The following is a 14,294-nucleotide window of genomic DNA, read 5'->3' as shown; positions in this document are numbered from 1 at the left end:
GCATCAACCCCTAAGTACTATATTGTGCCCTCTGTTTTAAAACCCCAAAAGAGTACCGTTTTTGAGATAACGCAAGAATTAGGAACGGGACAAACCTCATTCTAAGGTTGCTTCAGTAACTTGCTAGAGTATCATACCAATAAAAACAAATTACTGCTTTCGGGAATATTGTATCTTGTGTACTATTAAACTACCTCAATAAGGACTCACTAGACAAATTGTTCAAACTTCCAACTGATTACAGAAGACTCATTAATATGATAATAATAAGGTCTATCTGGACTTTCTGAGCTTTGGGGCTCCACAAAACCATCGAATTCCTCTCGTATCCAATCCTTACAATCCAATCTTTTGCGTTTATGTGCTCGTTTCATTGTTTTTTCTTCGTTAGCTGGACTATTGATACCTAAGTTAATCTTGAATGCCATCCCGATCTCTGATCCCTTCAGAGGGTAATCATTATTAATCTTATAATTGATTATTTAATATTTCTCTTCTTTTTTTTACATTTGAATTTATTTCATTCTGTCTAGACATATTAGGTAATTATCTATCAATTAGATTGTATATAGCCCAATTAAATTTAGATATTAGGTCTTTAATTAATTTATTTTACAGATTAAGTGTTTTTCTTTTTATTTATGTTGTTTTTTTTTGTTCATAGAGAGTTGTTAAGTGGATAAAGAAAGTCGCACATCTTAATTCTCTAAAATTGTGAACACTCTTATTGAAAAACCACTGAATTTTTTAAAATATTTTTTCTCTTTAAAAAAAATATATATTAAAAAGTTTCCTGTAATAGTAGGGCACCAAGCATTTAATTTATTAGCTCCTTTAGACTATCTTTAATTTTTATTTTAAAAAATATTATATGTTATACGCATCAAATCTCTTAGCTTACGCATGCAGTAAAATGTTTGTAGATTAACTATATTGAAAATGAGAATACAGCTCTTACTATCCTATCTCCAAATTATTTTTCTATAGTATATATAACGCAGTAAGCTTCATTTTTTATTTTTATTTGACACATGATTGTCTGAAAACAGTGCTGTTAGTGGAGGTCTGGATGATCCCAAAAGGACCAAGTAATTCCTTACTTATCTTATAATTTAGAAATTTCTGGAAATCAAAGAAGTTACTCCAGTAAATAAGTACTCCTGAGTTAGATCTTCTAATTTAAAACTGTTCTTATGCTCCATACTTTGCCCCAAATAAAATCATCCATAAAGACCTTAATGTTCTGTATGTAACCGATCTAGCCCGAACCAGATATCAATCCTTCAGGGGTGGTTGGGACCTTGCTTCATCAAGGACAATACTTCTAGGTGCCTGAAAAGAAGATGGCCTCGATACCTTCTAATGCAGAAACATTATTAGAGTGCTAACAATAGGTAGTTTCTCTACATGCCTGTATCATATTATTATGATCTTACATTAAATTTACTAGATGTATTTTTATGTAAATAAAGTTGTATATATCAATAAAAAAAACAAAAAATCATTTCTTAGGTACTGATGTATAAACCTTTTAAAAAAGAGGCGTGTTTAGTCTAGGATCCAAAAAAGAGAATGATTTTTTTACCTTTATCCTTTAAAGTACTTCTTATAGGGGAGAGCTGCCAATAGCTTAACAGATATTTAGCAATGATCGATACGAAAATAATTAGTAATAACTTACTTTTTGCAGCATTTCACTGACTCTTTCCTTATCCGATTCTCGTACTTTCATCCGTTTTTGCACTATCCTTCCCACTATGAGTAGTGTATAAACTTTTTTCATTTATAGTTATGATTTGTATTTATTTATAAGTATTTATTCTTAGTACAACAGTTTCATTATGCTAAAATTATTCATGAAATAAATATTCATATGAATCATTAATATTACAATTATTACTCACCTGCTAAAACCATTGCAGTACCGAAGAAGGAATCCGCAACGTATCCGTGGGGTACTCCCACTTCAGAGATAGCCCTTGAGACGATCCTGCAGAGACAAGTTGCCAAACCTTCGATGACAGCTCCTATGAGGGCGGGTACCTGGAGGGAAGAGGTAGCATCAGTCTCGAGGGATCTAAATGCTCATGCAAATTTATGCTAATGCCTAAGAAGTGGAAGCAGTGACAGGGCTCCTCACTCAACCTAATGGCCCCATTGTATCAACAAGCACAGGTGGAGCGCATCAAGATGAAGGGCAAGCGCTGTCAGTTAGCCATTAATTATAGGAAATGCATAGGACGTATGCAATTGATATGCATACTTCCTCACACCAGAGTTATAGATTTTATTACCGACCGATCCTTCTTTCTTGAAGTAGATGTATGAAATAACTATACGAATTATGAGATTGAGTATAATCTGTTCTACACTGAGTAAGAAAATAAAATTAATCAAAGTTTTCAAACATTATACACACTACAAGTGAGGAGACGGTAAATGTTTAATTTTATCTCTATATAATCGATAAAAAGACTTTTGTAAGATCTATTGTAATGATTTTTTATTCATCTTCTTTCTGAAATTTTTTGACTTTTTTTTCTTTACCTATCGACCAACTTATCTCAAGTTTTCCATGACGGGTAACGTGATGATCTCGAAGAGTATAGCCAGACAGAAAGAAACTGTTAAACGATTCTCCAAAAAAGCAAATGGTCTGAGAAGACAAAGGTGGAGGATGGCAGCTTCCAAGACACAAGCCATTATCTTGAGAGGCATTATGGATAGACATAACCCTAAAACAATGTGATTACAAGGAGAATAATACGTCCGAGATAATTGTACATTTGAGTTAGTATTGGAAGCTTTCATGGTTTTATGAGCTTTTATGGTTAGTATGTCTCGTCGTTTGAGAAGTGGGATATCCAATCACTAAATCGAATCGAGATTGCCCTATTGCGTTTTAGATACCCATCAACAAAGTCATAACAATGACTATTTATACAGGAGTGGTTGTTGGTATCCTCAGACATGCATCTCCGGCAGAACAGGTTGGTGACAAATCCAGCGGTGACTGCTTGGAGTAATCAGGTTGTACAGTACATTGTCACATTGAATGGTGTAAATTGTAGCAGGATGAATAAATCTTGAGAGTTAACTGATTTCATGGTAAATATTTTAGAATTTCATAATTTTATAAAAAAAAATAATCCACAAAGGTTTATAAAAAAAAAAAAGTTCAATAAAATACTAATATAACGTATAAAAATATGTTTCATTAATTTTTTTTTTGTTAATGATTGATTGTTTATAATTTAAACAATATTTCAATGTGTTTGTTCGTCTGATTCAAAGTTTTTCGCTAATTAAAATTTTAATTAAAAAATAATTACTATGATAACAGACAAAAAAGAATTCATATTTTTCAATAATGATCGAAGCGGTTAATATTGATCACAATTAAACTATTTTTGTTGATGATCCATCAGCATTTTCACCGAAATGCTTAAATGGATCCAATCGCGGGGAGTTAAGTTACTAAGATGTTCGCAGCTAAGTGCTCTTTCATGGGAGATACTTAAGTTGCAGTTGGGACTTAGCACTTAATAGGCTTTAGCCATCCCCTCCTATATTGGCTCATTCGCCTCAAACGGCTGCTGGTGAGTGGAAAGCACATCCACTCATCATATTATCGTATCTGAATTACGTATATCACCATTTCTGTTTATTCCCAAAGAAAATAGCAGTAAATTAAAAAAAAAATCAATAAATATGATGTCATTCATATCAAAGGAAGATTAAAAAAAAATTATAGTAAACGAAATTTTTAAAAGATTGAAAGGAAATTATTTATACTAAAAGTACTTTTCAGAGAACTAATCATAATCAATCAAGAAGGCAGAACCAAAAATTTTATCAAACTGCGCACCTACAGAAATATGATATGTCGCTCTCCTAATTGTTATATGTTCAGTATTTTAATGCCTAAATAGTATTATTGAGCTTATTACTAGTATAAGTCCCAGTTATTTTTTTGGAACGGGAGGGATAATGGTGATTTCAGCATTAATTCTCATGGTTACAGTTTCAGAGACCTAAGGCTACTCTCGAGGCTGAGACCTTGCGAAAAATCCCTTAGTGCATTTAGAAACCGACAATTTACTGTCAAAATTTTTATTCCTGGTCAATTACTGAATCAGAAGAAGAATTATTTGAATAAAGTTTACAATTACTCTAGTATTGTTTTTTTTGTTTGGTTACATTATTTTAATAGTCTCTGTTAACAACATTTTTTACTAACTTTTCAGGTTTAAATAACAAAAGCCATTTTTTCGTCTGAAAAAAACGTAAAATAAGCCGTTGTAGTTAAACAAAAAAAAAAAATTGAAAAGATTCCTTTGATGACAAATAAGAAAGAACAAGTGACAAACAGTTGCAGACCTTTTTCTGTCATGACGAGCTGTTACCGAAGAGGTTTCTCCCTGAGGATGTTATTGACTGGATATCCCTGTCAAAGGCAGGCTGCTCCGAATTCATTCAATAGGCAATGATGGATGAAATCGCCGATGTAATCATCGGCAGCTACTGGCCCATTGTTTCAGATGCCCTCCACCTACATCCTGTACAACAATCGGCGTCCCTCAGGGGACATATATGAGCCCCTTTTATTTATTATAATTGTTCTGCTGCCTCATTTATGTCAACTAATAGGCTGGGTGGTATTGATATCAATGCTAAGTGCTTATTACCTCGATCAGCAATATAACTTGTACATCTATCTTTAACGTCATAACAAATGTAATAGGAAATATGGATAAATAAGAATTTTAGAGGGAAACTTTTTCTCGATAATTAACATTTAATAAATAGGTTGGAAGTTCACCAAGAACTCCATGAATCTTTCATCATTTACTTTTTAAGCTAAAAAAAAGATAAAATAAAACCTTTTGATCGCATTTCCCTTTAATTCGTTTTCAGCATATTTGTAATATGAGTCAGCTAGGCTTTTGAATCAAGAAGCAAGAAGCATAATACTGAAATCAAATCAAATAAAACTAAGAAATCGGGTAAATTATGAGTTAAAAGGACACCTTCTGAAATCAATTTGAACCGTTTCGGTATAGGTTTTAACTCTCTCTAATAGCATCTTAATAATAAATAAAATAAGTTAAAATTTAGTTTGCGTTGATTAAAATTCTCACTTTATATCCAAAGCGTTTCACATAAAACAATCAATTAGCGAAATTCTCAAAATTTAAAAAAGAGATGAAATATATTTCAGATTATCCAGGTTAACGAGTTAATTCTGTTTCTAAATGTCACTTATTATTTCAGGAAAAAAATTTAGTATTTTAAGATAAATTAATTTATTTTTATCATCGTATTTGAATAGCTCTCTCAAGTTATTTGACTTTGACGTTTTCTTAAAGTTTAAAGACCAAATAAATATATTTCCAGTTTTGGTACATAAAAGAGTTTTCGTTAGGGATTAAGGAACGTTTCATTGCTTCAGTATCAGCTAAATTAGGTAAAAAAGAAAATTTCCATGCCGAAAATTTGCATTGTTGTTATTATTTAATTGTTACTTTCCCTTGTTAAAACCTTTTAGGTCCTCTAGATAATTAATTAAGACTTGATTAGATAAGTGATAATAAAAAGGAAAAGTGCCTTGTAAAAAGCCATGTTATAGCAAAAATAAATTAAAGCAAATTCAAACTTCAATTTCAACTATTTTATCATTTTGATTGGCACTTAACATGCACTTTTTAAAATTAATACTTTTTTAAATTAATAAAACGAAATAAGATAGATAAGCATCAGCATATTGATGTAACGGCAAAATATAAAATCCAAATTTTTATTCCAATCATTGAATTTTTCAAAATATATTCCTAACTAACCTGCAAATCTGCAGTGCAGGCTTCATAAGCCCTTCCTCTGTGATTAGCTGTTACTTCTAAGCTCCATAAGTACTGGGCGTACCTGGTAACATATATTTTAATTATCATTCCATATAACTAGTATTTCACAAATAGGTTTTTACATTTGGTACTACTTTTCCAACTAAATGTTATGCAAATAATGTTAAATATAAATATATATATATTAACATGACCAATAAAAATGTTATTTTGAAACGATGTCATATAAGTTGAATACTATTCAGTATTGTTAATATGCCAAGTTTAAAAAAAACATTCATTCATTAGTGCATTCCAACAGTTAAAAATTTTACATTTTCAGATTTAAATAAATTGTCAATGCTTACTTGAAATTCCTTGTAAATTATAAGTGAAACTAAATTATTATAGAAATTATTATTTTTCATTGTAGTATATAATTATAAAATATTTATTTTCGGGGTTCAAAAAATATATACGCATATATTTAATAGGATTGTGGCTTTTAGTGATTGAATAAAAAATTCCTGTATTAATTCTTTTTATACTATGTGTAATTCGAAAAAAAAAATTTCTGGTCAGTTTAATTTTTCTTTAAATTTCGAAAACTATTACGATTCTTCTGTTTTCTCATTTTTATATAATCATATTCTAATTAATCAGAAAACTTTTAAATATCTGAAATCTTATTTATTGATTTTTCCAAGTTGAATGTTTAGACCACTAGTGATGAGAGTAAATGACTTAGATTGAAGGTTATATAATTTCTATGACCTTGTCTTGCTTCAACCCACAATCACGATATGTGGACTGTGAATGAGAAAAAAACAACTAGGTATATTCTTTCTTCTTCAAATAAGTATTTTTTAATTCAGTTAATTGAACTGTATGAATATTCATCAAGTTTTATTGTTTTATATATATATTGTGGCTTGTGGGTTTTCCTAAAAAAAATTTGTTTATTTTTTGGACTCTACTAGAAGCATTTTTTAAAATTTAATTTACATTAAAACGCTTTTAATATTTTTTCTTTATCTAAAAAAAAAAATCATCGAGCGCAATGAGCACAATACTGAAACAGGGTGTAAATGAGTTCACTAGTTTAAATGTTTGTTATGGACCATCATTCAAACCATTCACTTTTATTAGATTATTCTAATTATACATCAATAGAAATTTTTTTTTTCTTTTCGGACAGTAATTGAATATATACTATAAAGACCACAAGATGTTTTATCTAACAAATAATTCAGGCAGATCATCCATTTTTTTTGTGATGTTCTGCGAATGGTGGGCATGGAGGGATTGGCAATTTCTTTTAAGTTCCTTCCTGACATGAAGCCTCTGGAAGCTTGCTGAGGGCTGTGGAGTATTTCTGAATGTACAACTCATATATCTTTTAGTTTAAAAAATACCACAAATACTCGCAAATAGGATCACTCCGAACTTAAACCCTCGTCATCCGAAAGTGAAGTAGTTACCCGTTCGGGTTTCCGAGTGTTCTTCAGGAAATTCATCAATAGCGTAAGTTGAAATTTAAAGATTTCCACAAAAACGTGGAAAGTTATACCCAGAATAAAATAGGAAAGTTTAATCATGTAATAAAGTAGGTTAAGGGATAGAACTTTGACATCGCGGACCTGTAACAGATTTTATGGACCTGTTAACAGAAGATTAGTTTATTTAATAAGGATGGAACAGAAATTGTTCACGTATATTTTTGATGAGGAATAATTTGCTTTCCTGATTTCATAATGGATGACATCGGCGGCCATCGTTGGTACTCGAGCTTCTTGAAGTTATACAGGAATATGAAGACGAAGATGAAGCTTCCATGAGAATGGCTGCCTGCAGTTTCTCTGTCACTTTCACCGGGAAGGTTACTTCCGCGGCACGATTTAGTCATCATTAGTGTCACTGTAACTTTTCTTCCCGGCTAAGAATTTCTTGAATCAATTTGATTTCTCATCTTGGAAAAGACAAGCCCAGACTTGCTGATTGGAACTTGAGGCATTCAGGACATACTGTACACTCTTTAAATAAAATTTGTATTTAAGTATTGCTAGATATTACTAATAAAACGGAACGAGTAATTATTAGAAATATAAATTATATTTGATGGAATATCGTCCAGGTGCGGTTAAAAAAAACTCAAATAGTAAATAATTATACTATTTTATTGAGCCAACGTTTTTTAGCCCTGACGAAGCCCTGCAACGTGGGGCGAAACGTTGGCTCAATAAAATAGTATAATTATTTACTATTTTAGTTTTTTTTTACCGCACCCGGGCCATATTCCATTCATCTATACACACGGTCAATCAATAATCTTCCAGTAAATAATATTTGTTAAAATATTTTATGATCTTAAGGAAATCAATTTGAATGTCAAGCCACTAAATATTTCAATGGATTTTATCTATCTTGAGGGACCATTTATTAACCATAAAAATAAAAGTCGATATCTGTATGATATAAATCAATAATTCTGCTGATAACCAAGTTCTTTTTTATTAGAGAGAGGGGAAACAGTTACAATAAATTGGCAACTACTTTTTTTTCATGATTAGTTTATTCCAACAGTGTAACTTTTTGTAAACAGTTTTCTTTGGAGGGCAAGAACCTACTTATACCAAAAGGTTATTTAAATTAAAATCATAGACATTTTTAGAAATTATTGATCACTTTACTGAAGTCAAACTATGTTCAAAGTTTTGTTGATTCAGGCATCATCAGTACACATACACGTAAGTTCAGATAAAAGCTATGGCACATCTGTCATTAACAGCCTAAGCAAAATAAAAACTGAAAAGAGCTCAACGCTGAGGTACTAAATTTAATCAGTATTAATTGTACTATCTATTGTTGGTTGGTCTTTCTTGAAACCGTTAATATGAGATGTGCAATCTCTGATGTGCATTCGTGGTATCTTACTTTTCTGTTTCTATGATTGAATTGATGAAACGTGGATTGGTTATGTTTCCATGTCCTGTTGGAAATGTCCAATAATATCATAACATTAATTTTGGTTTAATTTTTTGAGTTTTTTCTATCATTAAATAATATGTATTGAATGAATTTGTTGCATCATGTGCGGATTTGGTACCATGGCAAAATAAATATTTGTTAAGTTTTTCTTTCAGTTTTAATAGCATAATATATTATAGTTGTAAAATGAATAAGTAATGTTTTTCAAATAATGTTTATTACTTCAGTACAATACATTACTAATATTTAAAATATATCTCATTGTAATCCACTGTTGGCAATCAGCCTATTGGCATAACTCTTTGGGACGGTTGTCGAAAAACTCTTGCACAACAAATTCAACCTGTGCAAATTATTGCACTTTTCTTTTTTTGAAGTATGTGGAAATAAATTCCCGAAGAAGTGGCCATGGAAAGAAATCTCTGACCTGTTGAAGCGAGTTCTGGACTGTATGGTGGGTGTGGCAGAAGTAGAATTTCACTTATTTAGTCTGAAGTGCTGGGGCGAAGTTCTTCGGCTTTATTAATTTATTAATTTTCTTTGAAGAGCGTGAAAGCGATGTGAAACCATGATTGGAATAATTAATGCATTTCATAAAATATTTTGATAAAAATGGGTATCAGAATACTTATGACATTTACAACTGTATATTAAATACAACAAGTAAATTTGTAGTAAGAACATAATGGTATGTTACAGGCATGTAGAGAAACCAACCATTGGTAGCACTCTACAAATATTTTTACAATATAACGTCTCGAGGCCATTTTCTTTTCAGGCGTCTCGGAGGGTTGTCAGGAATGGAAGAGGAAGCAAGGTTAGAAACTATTTGGTTTGGGCTGAATACTTTGAATATATAATAATACCCTCCTTTTGTATTGTTTTTTTATTTTTAGATCTTATTTTATTTAAGGGCTGAAGACTAAGGGATTCGTAAGCTTTTCGAAATTCTCTTTAAAATAAAATTTAACAACCATTAAGCTTTTAAGATGGTACATCTAATTTTATTGATGGGAAATTCGTTTGATACCATCAAAGATTTCATAAGAGGTTAGAAAGAAACAGATGTTGTACCAGTGACGCCGGTAGGCATTGAAAGGGCAGAAGAAGACGCTGGCTGAAGAAAGGAGAGCAAGTTATACAAAACAAAAATAAAATTTTAGATTGTTTTGTTTGTAGCAACAGATTTTAACACCAGCACTCGTCGCTTCCCACTGCTCCAAACACTACTATATAGACTGTATGAACCTTTTTAAGTTATATTAATAGGAAATTTCTTACTAAAGCTTTGCATTAAAAAATACTTCAAGCAATATAATATACACTATGGCACGTTTCAACTTATACAATACATAAAGATTGAAACACACCATTCAAGAAGAGATCATAAACATTAAATATTTCCGACGAACGGTTTCCAAGAAAGCCAACGATATATAGTCAGTACGAACGCGTCTATACCCATTACCCGTCTGTTTCTTCTTCCCATTTTCTGGAAATCTGAGACCTGCTGTACGATTCACTTTATTTATTATTTTTTTAATTTCAGCTAATTTTATATTTTTTAAAAAATTCTAAACCAAATAAAAAATGGTCCAGCACTATATTTTCGGTATTTGTGAGTAGCTAAAGATATACTCCTTTTTTTATTGATAATTACTCGCACATTTTATATAAACTTACATGTAACTTTAATATTTTATATTTATATTTTTATGTATACCGTTTTAATAATCTTTATGACATCCCACTACATCCATTTTTTATGATCGTACTTTCTACCATCATTTCCATCATCAAATTATATTAATTGATTTGGTCAAGAAACCTCACAGATACAAAAAATAAAATCGCTATTTACATAATAGTCCATAATATGGACTAAGGCAAAGTGGGAAGGACACCCCTTTTCCCCCTCCCCCCCGTATAAAAAACTCTATTAGCTGATGGAGCAGCTCCCTTACTCAATTTATTTTATCGCCACTAGGTGCCCTTTAACTTCCTCAATCCTCCATTTTATTAATCCCATAACTCGTGCCTCAGCAAGCTCTTCTTAAATCGATTCTCGTTACGGTGGAAGTCCAACCGTGAACATTGCAAGGGCTTCCTAAGTCATTAAGTGTGGTAATTTCAATTTATTGCCAGAGTATGTTTCTCATGGTTTCTTTTTTATTATTTCGAGGTAACCACGGATAAATTAGAGACATTTATTTTTTGTTACTATTGTATTTCGAATTTGTTTGTGGCTTTAATCCTTACAGTACAAGAGACGGGGAGAAAAAATAGGCAGTGATTTCACCTCAATTTTTTATTACTATAATGAAAACTATGGATAATTACTAGTCTAAATTATTGAGTCGGCAAAGTATAGATAGTAAATTTTAAAAAAAATTCATATTAGAGCTCTATATCTTTAAAACTACCAACAACACTGGAAAACCTAAGAGAACATCATTTAAAATAATGTAAATCTTTTAAAATATGAGCCCTAACAGAACTATTTATATTCAATTGTTCCCGAGATACAGCATTTTAAAAGGCAACATTTCATAAAAAATATTAAATAAAAATGTACTGAAAAATCAGTAATTAGTGAATTTTTTTTGAGAAATCTATATCTCCGGAACCATTAGACGTAAAGATGTCTGTCAGTACTCAAATTAAAGATATTTAAATGTACTATAAAGTAGTTACTACTTTGTAAAATTTACTAAATTTTAATTTCTAGTTCATTGGAAAAAATCTTCGATTTTTAAAAAAATATTTCTCAGGAACCATATGATGTACATATGTCTGCCAGGACTAAAAAAAAAGAAAGTAATTTAACTTATTCTAAAGTAGTTTTTATGATATTCGCATATGAATATAACTTTTTCACATGAAATTTTGTCCGAAATAAATTGATTTATAGTAGAGCAATTATTATAAAAACTACTTCTCCTATGAAGATAAACGTAATAACGTGCAGAGATTCAAAATAATAATTAATACATGTACAAACTATTTTGTAGAAAGAATAAACCAAGTGTTTATTAACCAAGAGGATTAGAGAAAATCCCGGTTATAATCCCACATATCATCTGAGTCAATCTTCACTTTTATCTTAATTATATTATCTATTACCAAAACCCGTTCGTAGGTTTCTATTGATCGGTCTTGTGGGTAATGTCGATCTCCTGCCCCGTGTTCATCTCAAAGTTTTATCTATTAACACTGTAAGTATTATGAGTACAATATAGGCCCTGATCCTTGTACATTTCTAAGTTATTTTATGAAAAAATTATGATTAATTATTGCTCCTTCTTTAATCAAGTAATTCCTTTCACAATTGGCCAAAGACATAACTATTTATAGATCTGGGTAAATCCATACTTCGGGGGTAACTTATTTCTTAAGTTAAGTGGAGAAAAGCAGTTTGAAAAGACGTTCCTCTTGGAATAAAAATAACTTTTTGTTTTATTGAAGCATGGACCTCCTCTCATAATTGTAAATATTGTCAAAAATTATTAAATAAAAATGTGAAATAATAATTAATTAGTGAAAAATGTACATCGCGTCCTTTATCTTTGACACATAATACAACACGTTTAAAAGTATTTGTAATCAGGATTTGAGTGCCATAAAGCCTCTTCCAAGTATCCATTTCTAAGTTATTTCATTAGAAAATTAATTATTGAAGATTTAATAATTTCAACAATGGCTTAAAATTGGGGGGGGAGAGAACAAAGAAGTAATAAATAAATATTATATTGAGAGAGAGTGAGGAGAGGAAAAAAGTGATTAAAACCGTCGTTGGGATAGGACTTCCCACTAATTATATTATAAATAACTATCAGATGATTATAGTGGAGCTGAGTAGCTCATTGGGTAAGGCACTGAGCTACTAATTCTAGGGAGTTCAAACTCAGCTTTGGTAGATAATTAATACTTTGCTACAGTAAACATGTATCAACCCTGTCAGTTCGAGATCCCTACTGGGTCCACCCAGCCTATAAAGTTGGTAGTGGTCGAGTATGATCATGAACCAGTCATATAGTACAACCGTTGTTCAAGAAACAGTACTTACAAATTATTGACACTATATTATTCATGATTAAAATGTTTTTATTATTTTCACTTGAATAAAAAATCTTATGGTCTAGCAGTAAAAGTTATAAGCTATAATTGACATAATTTTTATTCAAAATAATAATTAGGTTCATAATCAACAATAGAATTCCTAGGAATACCGATATGACGTCATCTATACAACGGCATATACCCTAGTACTCCATTTATCATGTATACATTGTACACCTGATGGCCCAACATTATAAATCAAGGATGACTGCCGGCAATGGGTCAGGGTAGATTGAAACATATCTTCTATTATCCACCTAATTTATGTTCGCGCGAACGTTTCGACCCATATTACAGTCAATGCTACCTTATCAACATGCACAACTATTTCCTCTCTTCCTTAATGCTTTAAAGCCCATATCATATGTGTTGGTTTTTAGAGTGAAAGAGAGGTTTTAATAAACTTAATTTAGGTTAATTTTAAATGGTAAAATTAAAAAAGGTAATGGGGAAAATTCCGGTCATACTTTTCCTAATTAATTGGTGATTTATTTGACACTAAATGAAGGGCTGTCACTAAAAATGTTTTAACTTCGGAATTAAAGAAAACGATATCTCAGCATAAAAAGACATCGTTGTTTCCTTAATTCTTAACGAAGACTTATGCGCCAAATCTGAAAATATTTTGTCAAAGTTGAGACTTTTTCTTACTCTTGAAAAGCTTAAAGAAATGTTATAAAATTTAAATAAACTAAAATACCACATTTGTACATAAATTCTAAAAAAAAAAAATTACCATGATGGAAACCCAAAACATTTTGTACATAATTGAACTGCATTAACGATTATTTATCCACATTATGAAGATTCGGAAATTTAAAACGGCTAAAATTTTGAGATTCAGAATAGTTAGGCAAAAATGAGAAAAGTGGATTAAAAATTTCCAATAAATAAGAATTCCGAACTCAGGAATTCTTGATTACTCAAAAATTTAATATTGGGATTTTTTCTATACATTTATTGATATTTATAACTGTATTAGATGAAAATACATCTAATTAATGTGATATTAGTATAACTATAGCCTGATAAAGACTGGTGGAGTAATTCATTGGTAGCACTGCAATATTCTGAGTTTTACTTTCATTTTTTTTCAGTATAATGAAGCCAGAAACAAAATAACTATTTGTATGTAGTAAGTATGTATACTGTATTTTCTATTTCAAATTTGATTTTCTGTATTTTAGAATAAAAATAAAAATAGATAAATATGAACTCAGAATTTTATAGTTACCTAATGCAGAAATATTTTTTCTCTTAATTATTTTACATATAAACAAACAATAATTTTGTTTATTTCATACTTGATATATTTTTATATATTATATTCATTAATTTATGTTGTGT

General features: G+C 30.6%; 1 protein-coding gene across 3 annotated transcripts in view; it reads right to left on the bottom strand.

The window, feature by feature from the left end:
• Nucleotides 1-1,904: 1,904 nt before the first annotated feature.
• AQP (aquaporin) overlaps nucleotides 1,905-14,294 on the bottom strand; it is a gene marked incomplete at its 3' end in the record, with an annotated part of 49,242 nt that continues 36,852 nt past the window's right edge. For all 3 annotated transcript variants that reach the window (XM_067051286.1, XM_067051287.1, XM_014434052.3), the window contains 2 exon segments: nucleotides 1,905-2,043; nucleotides 5,841-5,922. In XM_067051286.1, coding sequence (XP_066907387.1) covers nucleotides 1,905-2,043; nucleotides 5,841-5,922 — 221 coding nt within the window.

The sequence above is a fragment of the Halyomorpha halys genome, unplaced genomic scaffold, assembly GCF_000696795.3.
Source record: "Halyomorpha halys isolate HHAL.00 unplaced genomic scaffold, Hhal_1.1 Scaffold1291.1, whole genome shotgun sequence".
Lineage (NCBI taxonomy): Eukaryota > Metazoa > Arthropoda > Insecta > Hemiptera > Pentatomidae > Halyomorpha > Halyomorpha halys.
The sequence above is the reverse complement of the archived record's forward strand: the minus strand, read 5'-3'. Positions and strand labels throughout refer to the sequence as shown.